The sequence below is a fragment of the Rutidosis leptorrhynchoides genome, chromosome 2 (genome assembly GCF_046630445.1).
Source record: "Rutidosis leptorrhynchoides isolate AG116_Rl617_1_P2 chromosome 2, CSIRO_AGI_Rlap_v1, whole genome shotgun sequence".
In the NCBI taxonomy this organism is placed as follows: domain Eukaryota; kingdom Viridiplantae; phylum Streptophyta; class Magnoliopsida; order Asterales; family Asteraceae; genus Rutidosis; species Rutidosis leptorrhynchoides.
The window spans coordinates 317,563,417-317,576,745 of record NC_092334.1 but is presented as its reverse complement, the minus strand read 5'-3'; the positions used below and the strand labels follow the sequence as shown (position 1 = coordinate 317,576,745).

The following is a 13,329-nucleotide window of genomic DNA, read 5'->3' as shown; positions in this document are numbered from 1 at the left end:
TACATTCTCGCAATTTTATTCCTGCACTTTACATACCGTCGGGACACATGTACAACAATACGTCGGATTAATTCTGAGACAACACGTTGTATAATGGGTCATGATATATATTTATTTATTTTACGCACTTTAAATAACGGGACACGTATACCAGTTTTCGACTTATCATATTGACCCATCTATATATATATTTTGGAACAACCATAGACACTCTATATGTGAAGGTGGGAGTTGGCTATACAGGGTCGGAGTTAATTCCAAAATATATATATACTTTGAGTTGTGATCGACACTGAGACCGGTACACGGGTAACGATACGTATTTATTAGTTCGAATATTATATATATGAAATTATTGGACCATTGGACAATCGGACTATTGGACTGCTAACTTTGGACAACTAAAATGGATTAAAATGTTGATTATAACATATGAAACTAAACAACTCTTCAAGTTTGCCACTTGATTCTATCCTAAACCTCATTTGTACCTCGACAATTACAATTCGTGTTCAAATCTTTCATGATTCTTGAAAACACCTCGATCGAAAAGTTGAACCAGCTGTACCTCGTCTATGGAAGAAAGATTCATGCATACAGTTATGCACCTGAAAAAAAAAAAAAAAAAAAAAACCCTGAACTATGAAGTAGTTCTTGAAATGCTGATGAAGCAACAAAAACTGTAAACGACTTTAACGGTCAAAAGATTGATGATAAAGTACCGTGTGTTGGTAAAGCTTTGAAAAAGAGAAGGTTGAGAACTGGAAAAGTTTTGAGCAAAGTATGAAGGAGGCCGTGAACAAATCGTGAAAACTAAATCTGACTTCAAAGGATCCAAATGATCCAGTGTCTGCTGAAACCGTTAGTATGAACCTTACACCTTATTCTAAATCTTTCCAGATGATATTCTTCATCATCATCTTATCTCAGATATTATAAGATATCTTTATATCTTCCGTTATACATATTCTTCATATTTCTGGAGATATTTTTACAACTATTCCTATCTGCTATCATTTATCTTTCCGTAATATCTGCGTTACAATATAAAAGAAACTGTGTTAGTTTCTAAATTCTGAAACCTAAAAGTTTAAAATAGGAATGTTCTGAAGCAGTGTTGGGAACTGATGCATGAATTAGTATAATATAATGAAACTTGATCAACTTCATTATATTACAGTAAGTCATGTTAAGTTTCTAATGGAATGTGATGATCCACAGTACCATCATCATGTGCCATGTTACACGGCTCTTACATTCTATCCAATTCCCAAACATATTAGGAACATGTCATCCTAATAGCTATATCTTTTCCTGGATGTTCTGGTAATTTGATAAATCAAAACCGTGCCAATACCCTTTCTTTCTTAGAGCATTAGTTATGTTCATTCCAAATCTCATACTTACGAATTCCGGACCATTGCTCGCTTGACTCAAGGACGGGAAGAAGAAACGAAGGGACAAAAGCCCCAAAATAGAAATTGGGGTATAAATCGCAGCAAAAAGAAGAAAGTATTAACTATGGATGACAATGATTATAGAAAACAGAAACAAGAGCATCAAAGTATAAAGAGAGATATTAAACTCAACAACCACCCAGGATTTACAAACCATGTATATCTATGCCGATAGCAATATAGAGACATGGGAGAACTAGAAACACTATCAACGCAAGAGTATAGTAGAAGTAAATAGACTCTTCTGGTTGTAGATGAAAAAGAAGGATGACAGACGTGAAAATTAAGAATATATCAAGGATTAGAATAGGATGGAGCATATTGGCAAATATCTTTAAGTAAGAATTAAGGAGAAAGAGTAGAAGATGTGTGATATGGAAATAAGGGAAACGAAGGGGGTAGTTTTATAAGTGAAATATTCGGTAAAGAAATCACAACAGATTTGCCGCATTAAATCAAAGGAGATCCTGTTTCCAAAATCGCTGAAGAACCAAATCTTATCACGAAAGATTTCATTTAAATCTCGTGAATTTCGGAAATCAATCATAACCACGTCATCAGTTAAAAACAATTCCATATTACTCATTTCACTCTTTTGTGATAGCTTCGCTCGTGCGCTTCATATGATCGAATCATTTTATTTATAATGATAAAACTTCATTAATACCTCATATTCGTCATGAAAACATTCCTATTGTTATTTATGACAACCTCTATCAAATTTCGGGGACGAAATTTCTTTAACGGGTGGGTACTGTAACGACCCGAAAATTTCCGACCAAATTTAAACCTTAAACTCTATATGTTTCCGACACGATAAGCAAAAACCCTAATATTGAGTCTAGAAAGTTTGAAATCTATATCTGGATGATTAGTTACCTTTTTGACCAAGCCTGATGATTCACGAACATTTACGTGAGTATACGATATATATTTATTATTTGATAACGATAACAAAGTATTAGATATGTAATAATAGATTTCGATATAAGAATATTATATTTATCGGCAAGTGTAAAAGATAATATAATTTTATAAATATCTGCAACTGTTTTTGTCAAAAATATTAACGAGTCATTTTTTGTAAAATGAAGGTTTTAACATTATCTTAAAAGTCAGAAAATTTCTGGAAACCTTTTGACAAATTTCAAATAATAATATTCTGTGTTTTTAATAAAAATAAATATTTAATTAAAAAGTGTTTATCAAATATATATTTTAAAATAATCGTGCAATATTTTGATTTTACTAACATTATTAAAATATATTTCTAATAACAACGAGACCTCGATTTATAAAAGTAAATGACCACAATGCTCAAAAGGTTAAGTTACATTTTTGGTGAGATTATTTTCTTAATTTAAATCTATTATTTTGTCAAAGGTACGAGTCACCAAACTTTAAGTGTTAGTTTTCTTGACGTACGAAACTTATTTTGGAAAACCGGAACTGAGACAGTAGATGGGTGACAACGTAAAAGTAATTTTTGTAAAAATTATATTTCTACCCTAAACGTAAATAAAATATAATATTTAATTAATTAGATAAATTAAATATAATATAATTTATATAATAAACGATCATCGGATTCTTTTTAAGGAGATATTTAGTGCAAGTCGTGGGGCCCATCTAGTCATGATATGTCTTTAAATGCCGTGTAATCTGGCACTTGATTCATTCACTTTAACTTTGCACACACATGCACAACAAAAATAATACTCCGTAACATAATATTATTACTATTATTTTATTATTAAAATTATTATTATTATTATTATTATTATTATTCATATTAAGATTAAAATTAGTATTAATCTTAAGATTTTGAGTATCCTTAGAGTTAATTATACACAAAAATACTATGACGGGGTTCTGCCCAAGTGTTCCAAAACTAATTTCATGAGTGGGATAAAATTAAGGAGATTATGGGTCATAACTATGGAAGTTATGGGTATGGATCGGGGGTTTTGCTCGTGAGCTAAACTAGTATTTATCGCCCTCGGGGTGTTTATATATCTATCCTGCAATATTGAATCTCAATATTGATACGTGAGCACTCAAAACTTGACTTTTATTTACTTTTAGTGTGTCCCTGACTAGTGCTCGAGAAATTAAGATCATGCATGCTATTTTATCTATTTTTGACAAAATATGTTTTAGGACAGAATCTGAATTAGTTACTCTTGCGGTCAAGATAAGATATATGAATTATATGTTTTTGGAAAGGTGGCGAAAAACTATAAACTTTTCATTTAGATGTCAAATGGATTCGACGGACGGATTTGAAGTTATAACCAATTGAACTTTTGTACGAATTATTAAAAATGAATATTTTTATTTTTACGTCGTCGTTAAAAATCATCGTTATTACTATAATTATTATCATTAATGTTATTATGATTATTAATAACTAATATTTTTATCAACAACTGTAAGAATTATTATCTTAATTGTTATTGTTATTAAAATTATTAATTATCATTTTTTTTTAAAAAAAAATATTATTATTGTTATTATTATGATTATTATTATTATTATTATTATTATTATTATTATTATTTATGTTAATAACTAAAAACAAATAATATTTTGTCAAAAACTATCAAAATATTATTTTGATTATTATAATTAATAAAATTATCAATTTATCATTTTTGTTACCATTATTAATATTAAATAATTATTTTGATCACTATTATTAAAATTATCAATTTATTAATAACATTAGTATTTTTTAATAAATGTATTATTTTAAAGGAAATATTATTATTATAAAATATTAACTCATCGTTTTAATATATTTTTACATATAAAATATTATTTATTAACAAGTGAATTATATTATTATTTACTATAAATAAATTTTGTTAAATATTTAAAAATATAAAATGACAATATTTGATTATGTAGAAATTTTTGGAAATTATTTTGAGTCAAATGAATTTCTGTTAACTTTTACATATTAGTCTCGAGCATTAGGATTGGTACACTATAAATTGATTTTATTTGTTATTTAGATATTAATCAATATATATATATATATAATTAATTAGGTTCGTGAATCGAAGGCCAACCTTATAAGTTACCAATGGTGTTATATGTATTTTTACTACAAAATACATTAGGTGAGTATATAGTCCCACTTTTAAACTCTAAATATTTCGGGATGAGAATACATGTATTTTATGTTTTACGATATGGACACAAGTAACTGAAAAATATATTCTACGTTGAGTTGTACCACTGGCATACTTCCCTGTAGCTTGGTAACTACTATTTACAGCGGTATTGTAAACGCGAATCCTGGTGATAGATCTATCGGGCCTGACAACCCCAACCGGACTGGACGACCAGTATTCAACGGTTGCACAGTACTTCGTTTTGTGACTATACTTGGTACAGTGTAGTAAGATTTCATAATAAAGGGAATATGCGACGTGATTAAATGTTAAGTATGGTTACCAAGTGCTCAACCACTTAGAATTTTTTTATTAAATGTTTACATATGAAATCTTGTGGTCCATTGTTATATCGCTGCTAGCATCAAACCTATATATCTCACCAACATTATGTTGACTTTTTAAAGCATGTTATTCTCAGGTACAAATTAAGTCTTCCGCTGTGCGTTAGCTCATAATAAGGATACTAGTTGGGACCATTTAAGCCATGATACAAGAACGTTGCAATTGAGTCATTGAAGATCATTAAAGTCTATTATTAAGTAAATGACAGATTAGGTCATTTGAATATTGTGAAACGTTAGACGAACATATCAAATTTTGATGTATTGATAGATTGCCTTTTAAGAATAAATGCAACGTTTGTAAAATGTATCATATAGAGGTCAAGTACCTCGCGATGTTATCAACTGTTGTAATTCATTTATAATCAATATGGACGCCGTCCGGATGGTTAGTTTCGGATCCTTTCAATTCATGTACTTTATTTTCCTAAACATTGAATCTTTAATAGTCAACATGCAAGTTACCATTAAAATTTTCGGATTTTGGCAGATTCATACATGTAACTTTAAATGGTCATATCTTACTCATTTCTAATCCGTTTTCGATGAATTTTTTTTTCAAATTTAAGTTATTTCAGTTAGCTTTCAAATGCAATTGGTCTCATACAATAATATTGAGTTTAAAGCCCTGAAACAGTCCATCAAATACGGACTGTCCAGGCTGAAAAAAATTTCTTAAATGAAAAAAAAATGAATTTAACCCATTTTACATTTTGCCAAAATCCAAGATTCAAATTAGTATTTAGGAAACATAAAACATAAATCATGATACTTGTTTTGCATGTTTGTTATGCATGATCATCTCCAAGAATCATGCACAACGCATCCATCAAAACTAAATATCATAAAAAAAGTTTGCTAAACTTACTTAATTTATTAAACCATTAACTAATGATTAATAAATTAATTTCTGATTAGAAGGTATATCAAACAATTTACGATTGGCCTTTGTGTGTGACCGAATAGGATAAATGGACTTTTATTATATAATGTCATGGGCATATCTTCGGAATATATGTACCACGGTCAAACCACGATCGAACCGTAGCCAACCCGAGAACATATTTCTAACAGGATTGTCTACATCTCACCTCCCTCATACACCATCTATGTGGTATTGGGTTTTGTTGTTGTTATTGTTATTGTTGTATTGTCTATAATTTATAGAGCTTTAATGTAGTCAAAAATGTCGATTCAGTTCATGAATAATTTTTTTTCTTTTTTTGAACGACGATTTTATGGCATCAGTAGATTATTTATTCAACGACCCTCATCATTTGCACGTAACACACACGTTCGGGCGAAAATCCGAACCCGATCAACGGTACCCGGGAACACATTCATTCGGGCAGTGGTTCGGGTAGAGATCCGTGAACGAATTCAGAAAAACCTCCCTATAGGGTCAATATATACCACCATTATTGGTGTTCAATTGGTTTAAAGAAAATCATCTCATTCCTAAGGATCGAACCCATGACCTCTCCCTATCCCATGACACAAAGTACATGGGGAGAACCGTTGGGCTATGCCCGAATGGTGTGTGTTACGTGTAAATGATGAGGGTCGTTGAAATAAATGATCTACTGATTGCAAAAAATTGCCGTTCAAAAAAAAAAAAAAAAATTTAACCTATGATTCATTCAACTGCTACAATATATGTAATACAATCTATATTTATATTTATATTTATATAATTGCAGTAGTGGTGAGGAACTGAGTACTGTTGACAAGAATATAACAGAGATTATAGTTGTTCGTCGTGGACAAACCGTGTGGAATGCCGCTAAAAGAATCCATGTTTTATCTCATTACGTTAAAATAACTGGTATTAACTGACTGTAGCTTACTAATTAGTTAACTTAAAGATTATTCGATCATGTATAAGTTAATTTTTGAAGATCGTGGATGACAACAACATTTGTTACAACAACCCTAAAGATTATTTCAAGTTGTCTGAACCATCATGTGTAGTGTAATAAGATGTACCTGCAAAGTTATTATAGGGTATAACAAGGTGTATCTCAGTATCTGCAACTATATATTGCAAGTGTCAAAGTGTCTTCTTCCATACCATCGAGGCATTGCCTGAATGGTATACGAGGGGGCGGCCTGTTTGTTTTCAACGAGTAGGCGCATGTTCGATTCTAAGGGTCGGGATCTAATTGGTAATGCCAATAATTAGCTTCTCGGAGGAGGTTTTTCCAACCTTCAACCGTATTGCCAGGGTCGTTGCGATTAGGTTTTCCTCCGAACGTGAGTGTGGGTGACATATGATCGCGAAGGTAGTTAAGTCCCCCTCTGGGTGATACCGATAATGCTTACTGCTTAATTGCAATTTGACATCCAAACAGTGTTTGTTAGAATTGTCTTATTAGAAATGATTTTGTTCGAATTGCATCATTGCTTCTTGGCTTCTTTTTCCATAATTTTTATTATGTTGAAAAGTTTCTTTCTTGTATTGGTCAGTCGATTGTTTCCTTTTCATATGAGCTTTCACTTTTCTTCTAAGATATTTTACTCTTTTTGCTGACCAGGGACATTTAGACATTGGCCTAAATGATGCTGGAAAGCAGCAAGCAGTTGCAGTAAGTTACACATCTTTTATGCTTCAAAGTTATGCTAAGCTTATTGTTGTTGTACCTTATTTGTGTTAAGTAAGATCAAACCTTAATAACCCTCAAATGTATGATCGATCTCCTTGAAGGTGGCTAAAAGATTAGCGAAAGAGTTCGAAATATCTGCCGTGTATTCTTCTGACCTAAAACGAGCTCTTGAAACTGCAGAGACTATAGCAAACAGCTGTGGGGGTCTTTGTTGGTTATACTTTTGGTTAGAAGAAATGTATATGGTTGCTCTGTATTTGTGAATGGATGTTATCCCACATAGGTGGGAGGAAGAAGTGGGAGGGGGGTGACTTGGTTATAAAAGGAGTGTTAAGCCTCACTTCCAAATTGCACCAATCAATACACTTTAAGTATTTGATTATTTCTTTCTTTCTTACCCTTGTTTGAGAGTTGTATTAGTTAAATATTTTGAAGAGTGTAGTTAGCTTAAGAGAGTCGTCTATATCATTGTAACAATTTGTGATATAGTGTATTTCTCTCTTTGGGTGCCGGTGGTTTTTCTCCTATTTTGGAGTTTCCACGTTAAATCTTGTGTTGTGTATTGTTCTTATTTCTTTACTATTATTGTTGGGCTGGGTGGTGGGAATTAGTGAGACCGTAATTTCCCAACAACTGGTATCAGAGCGTCAGGTTTACGGGGGTCTCGGTTATAGGAGTCGGAGTATGCTCTGTGGTTGTGATAATGCTAAAAACGAACATATATTTCATAGCATTATTCCTCAAGAAAGACAAGCTTTTAGTTGCAATTGTTCTATTTAAAAGTGATATTCGTTTAAATAATAAAAGGTGAAGACAAAAGACAGATTCAACGAATTGAAGACGCAAAGGTCCAAAAAGCTCAAAAGTACAAAATACAATCAAAGTGGTTCCAATTATTGATAAGAAACGTCTCGAAATTACAAGAGTACAAGATTCAAAACGCAAAGTACAAGATATTAAATTGTACGCAAGGACGTTCGAAAATCCGGAACCGGGACATGAGTAAACTCTCAACGCTCGACGCAACGAACTAAAAATTACGAGTCAACTATGCACATAAATATAATATAATATTTAAATAATTCTTAAAATTATTTATATATTATATTTATATTAAAAATCCGTCGGCAAACAAAGAGCCAAAGTTGGGTGAGCTGTAATTTCAAACTCCGCGAGTTGCGGAGTTTGAAGGCAAAAAATTACGCGACTCTCGGAGTTCACCTGGACTCAAATTCCTATAAAAGCCAACGCAGTTCGACGAGTTTTAATATCCAATATATCAATCTCTCTATCTATATACGCAGTATATATTTATATTTATATTTTAATTTTAATTTTAATTCTAATAATAAGGGTATGTTAGCGAATGTTGTAAGGGTGTAAGTCAAAATTCTGTCCGTGTATCGCTACGCTATTTTTAATCATTGTAAGTTATGTTCAACCTTTTTACATTAATGTCTCGTAGCTAAGGTATTATTATGCTTATTTAATTCGAAGTAATCATGATGTTGGGCTAAAAATATTAAAATTGAGTAATTGGGCTTTGTACCATAATTTGGGTTTGGACAAAAGAACGACACTTGTAGAAATTAGACTATGGGCTATTAATGGGCTTTATATTTGTTTAACTAAATGATAGTTTGTTAATGTTAATATAAAAGATTTACAATTGGACGTCCCTATAAATAACCATATACACTCGATCGGACACGATGGGCGGGGTATTTATATGTACGAATAATCGTTCATTTAACCGGACACGGGAATGGATTAATAGCCACTAGAATTATTAAAACAGGGGTGAAATTATGTACAAGGACACTTGGCATAATTGATAACAAAGTATTAAAACCTTGGGTTACACTCAGTCGACATCCTGGTGTAATTATTAAACAAAGTATTAAAATCTTGTTACAGTTTAAGTCCCCAATTAGTTGGAATATTTGACTTCGGGTATAAGGAAAATTTGACGAGGACACTCGCACTTTATATTTTTGACTGATGGACTGTTATGGACAAAAACCAGACGGACATATTAAATAATCTAGGACAAAGGACAATTAACTCATTGGCATAAAACTAAAATCAACACGTCAAACATCATGATTACGGAAGTTTAAATAAGCATAATTCTTTTATTTCATATTTAATTTCCTTTATTTTATATTTAATTGCACTTCTAATTATCGCATTTTTATTTATTGTTATTGTATTTAATTGCACTTTTAATTATCGTACTTTTTAATTATCGCAAGTTTATTTTATCGCACTTTTATTTATCGCAATTTCATTATCGTTATTTACTTTACATTAATTCTTGTATTTATTTTTAATTTTGGTTTTAACTGCGACTAAAGTTTTAAAATCGACAAACCGGTCATTAAACGGTAAAAACCCCCCTTTATAATAATAATATTACTTATATATATATTTGTATTTTTATAAAATAAAACTAATATAGCGTTAAGCTTTGATTAAAAGATTTTCCCTGTAGAACGAACCGGACTTACTAAAAACTACACTACTGTAAGATTAGGTACACTGCCTATAAGTGTTGTAGCAAGGTTTAAGTATATCCATTCTATAAATAAATAAATATCTTGTGCAAAATTGTATCGTATTTAATAGTATTTTATACCCCTTAGCTTTAACTATCAAGTTTTTGGCGCCGCTGCCGGGGAACTTAAACGCCGAAAGCGCAACGCTAAATATAAAAAAAAAAATTTATTTTTAGTTTACTTTTATAAAAAGACGCTTTTTTAAAAATACGTTTTAAATATTCGAAAACATAAAAAGAAAAATAAAAATATAATATTTTTAAGAGTTTGTTAAATATTTAAGTTTTATAAAGTTTCTTTATTTTTATTTTATAAAAATATAAGTTTTATTTAAATATTTTGTTTTTATTTAAAACATAAAATCAAAAACCGAAAAAAAAAATTTATATATAAATCTAGTTTTAAGATTTTTATTTATAAAATTGTAACATATTTTTATTTCTATTCTAGTTTTTAAAATATAAGTTTTATTTAAATTATATAAATATTTTAATTAAATTAAAAACAGAAAAATAAAAAAAAATATATAAATAAAATTACGTTGAACCTGTCAAACGAAGCAACCTGATCTGAAATTTAAAACCCCGCGACTCGCGGAGTTTTTCAGCCTCGGGCACCGTAAGTCACGGAGCAGCCCTGACACGGGTACACAGGAACCCTAACAGCATTAATTACGGGATAATTATTATTATTATTAATTCTAAACCCTAATTAGGGTATTTTTATTATAATATTTTGTTTTAATTAGTTTATTTTGTTTTATTTAATTTTATTTAGTTTAATTAAATTATAAAATTAATAATTTTATAAAATAAATAATATAAAAATAATATTTTTATGAAAATTGTAATTTTTACAACTTTTAGTATATTTTTATATTTTGTCCCTTTTTAATTGTTTTAGCGTAACTTTTGTATTTTTCGCTCGTATTTAGTTTTAAGACATAGTTTTTGCCATAGTTATTTTTATTTCTAGATTTTTAGGCTTTGCCGTAAAATCCCTTAAGTGCTTTTTCTTTAGACTAAGATTTAAGTGCTTTAGAATTTTGCGACGCCTTTTTAAGTTTTAGTACCTTTTTAAGATATTGCCATTTGGGATATAGTTCTACTTGTAAGCTTTAATATTTTTAGACGCCTTTTACCTATGTATCAATTATCATTCCAATTAGTAATCTCAATTTGCGATTATAATTTTAAGTTAGTGATAGTAATAAGGATGGGTTAGTCAAGTATTTTTAAGTTTTATAAGTCACTCTTTTATTTTTCGACGCCTTTTTCAAATTTTTTTTTTTCTTTTTTGACCTTTTTCGACGCGCTCTTTTTCTTTCTTATTTCTCGCCATTCTAGTTTTAGGACATAGATTTTTATTCTACTTTTTATCTAAATTTCTTAAAATTACGAAAATTTATTTTAAGTGGTTAAATTGATAGACATCAAAATTTTCTGGTTCGTAGTAATAGTTGGATTTGTACGTGGACCGGGTTATTGGAGCCAAACAGTCCTCGATTATATTGAGACCAAACGAATCCTGCCCCTCTGCTGCATCTTTTGGCTATTCGAAACGTGGGCAAAATCAGAAAAGTCTATTGATTGGATAACTTATATAATTTTTCTTTCCTTTTTAAAAAACTAATAGGATATTCAGTGAATGCACCGAGCAAGACGTTCACCACCTTTTGTACGTTCACCACCTCTAACTAGATCAAGACATCTAGCTAATATTGTCGCCGTTGATAATCCATTTTTTGAACCCGACCTCACAATTGAGAATCCGGAGAATATTCAGGGACGATTCATAGATCCTGAACCACTAAACTTTCCTCCGGAAACACCAATCATTCAAACAGGGATTGTTGAGGAACGAACCATTAAATCAGAATCCTCTAGTGATTCCGATTCAACAAATTCAATTATGGAGAATCTGGAACCTTTAAGTATGGAAGACCGAATGAGAGTTAAACGTACTGGCCAAGGTCACGCAATTACTCATCCAGACATTAATGCGCCAGATTATGAAATCAAAGGACAAATTCTACACATGGTGACTAATCAATGCCAATTTAGTGGTGCGCCGAAGGAAGATCCAAATGAACATCTTCGTACCTTTAATAGGATCTGCACACTATTTAAAATCTGAGAAGTGGAAGATGAACAAATATATCTCATGTTATTTCCCTGGACTTTAAAGGGAGAAGCCAAAGATTGGTTGGAATCGTTACCTGAAGGGGCGATTGATACATGGGACGTTTTAGTTGAAAATTTTCTTAAACAATTCTTTCCGGCATCTAAAGCCATAAGACTTCAAGGAGAAATTGTTACGTTCACACAGAAACCGAATGAAACTCTATATGAGGCGTGGACAAGATTTGGAAAATTATTAAGAGGATGTCCGCAACATGGTTTAGACACCTGTCAAATAGTACAAATATTCTACCAAGGATGCGACATCACTACAAGAAAAGACATAGATATAGCAGCTGGTGGTTCCATTATGAAGAAAACCGAAACTGATGCTTATAAAATTATTGATAACACTGCTTCCCACTCACATGAGTGGCACCAATAAAAAGATATCGTTAGATCATCTAAAGCATCTAGAGCCGATTCTAGCCATGACTTAGATTCCATTTCCGCAAAGATAGATGCTGTCGAGAGACGAATGGAAAAGATGACTAAAGATATCCACTCAATACGAATTAGTTGTGAGCAGTGTGGAGGACCACATTTGACAAAAGATTGTCTCAGTATTGAATTAACAATGGAACAAAGAGAGAATGTTTCATATCTAAACCAAAGGCCTGGAAATAATTATCAGAATAATTATCAACCGCCAAGACCGATCTACAATCAAAATCAGAATTATAACCGAAATATTCCATACAACAACCAACAAGGTCCTAGCAATCAACAAGTATCTAACAATACTTACAACCAGCAAAGACCTAATTTTCAAAACAAACCACCACAAACCGATGATAAAAAGCTGAATTTAGAAGATATGATGACGAAGCTATTGAAACTCAAACGCAGTTTTTCACATCTCAAAAACAAACTAATGAACAAAATGCTCAAGCATTTAGAAATCAACAAGCTTCTATTCAAAACTTGGAACAAGAAGTAAGTAACCTAGCACGGTTAATAGGTGAAAGAAAACCGGGAAGTTTACCTAGTGATACAAATGCAAACCCC

General features: G+C 31.1%; 1 protein-coding gene across 1 annotated transcript in view; it reads left to right on the top strand.

The window, feature by feature from the left end:
* The first annotated feature begins 6,218 nt into the window (after window positions 1-6,218).
* LOC139888776 (phosphoglycerate mutase-like protein 4) overlaps window positions 6,219-13,329 on the top strand; it is a 43,835-nt gene continuing 36,724 nt past the window's right edge. Inside the window, exons 1-4 of the mRNA XM_071871763.1 lie at window positions 6,219-6,304; window positions 6,681-6,777; window positions 7,515-7,565; window positions 7,685-7,787. Of these exons, the coding sequence (XP_071727864.1) occupies window positions 6,219-6,304; window positions 6,681-6,777; window positions 7,515-7,565; window positions 7,685-7,787 (337 nt within the window). The remainder of the gene's footprint in view (window positions 6,305-6,680; window positions 6,778-7,514; window positions 7,566-7,684; window positions 7,788-13,329) is intronic.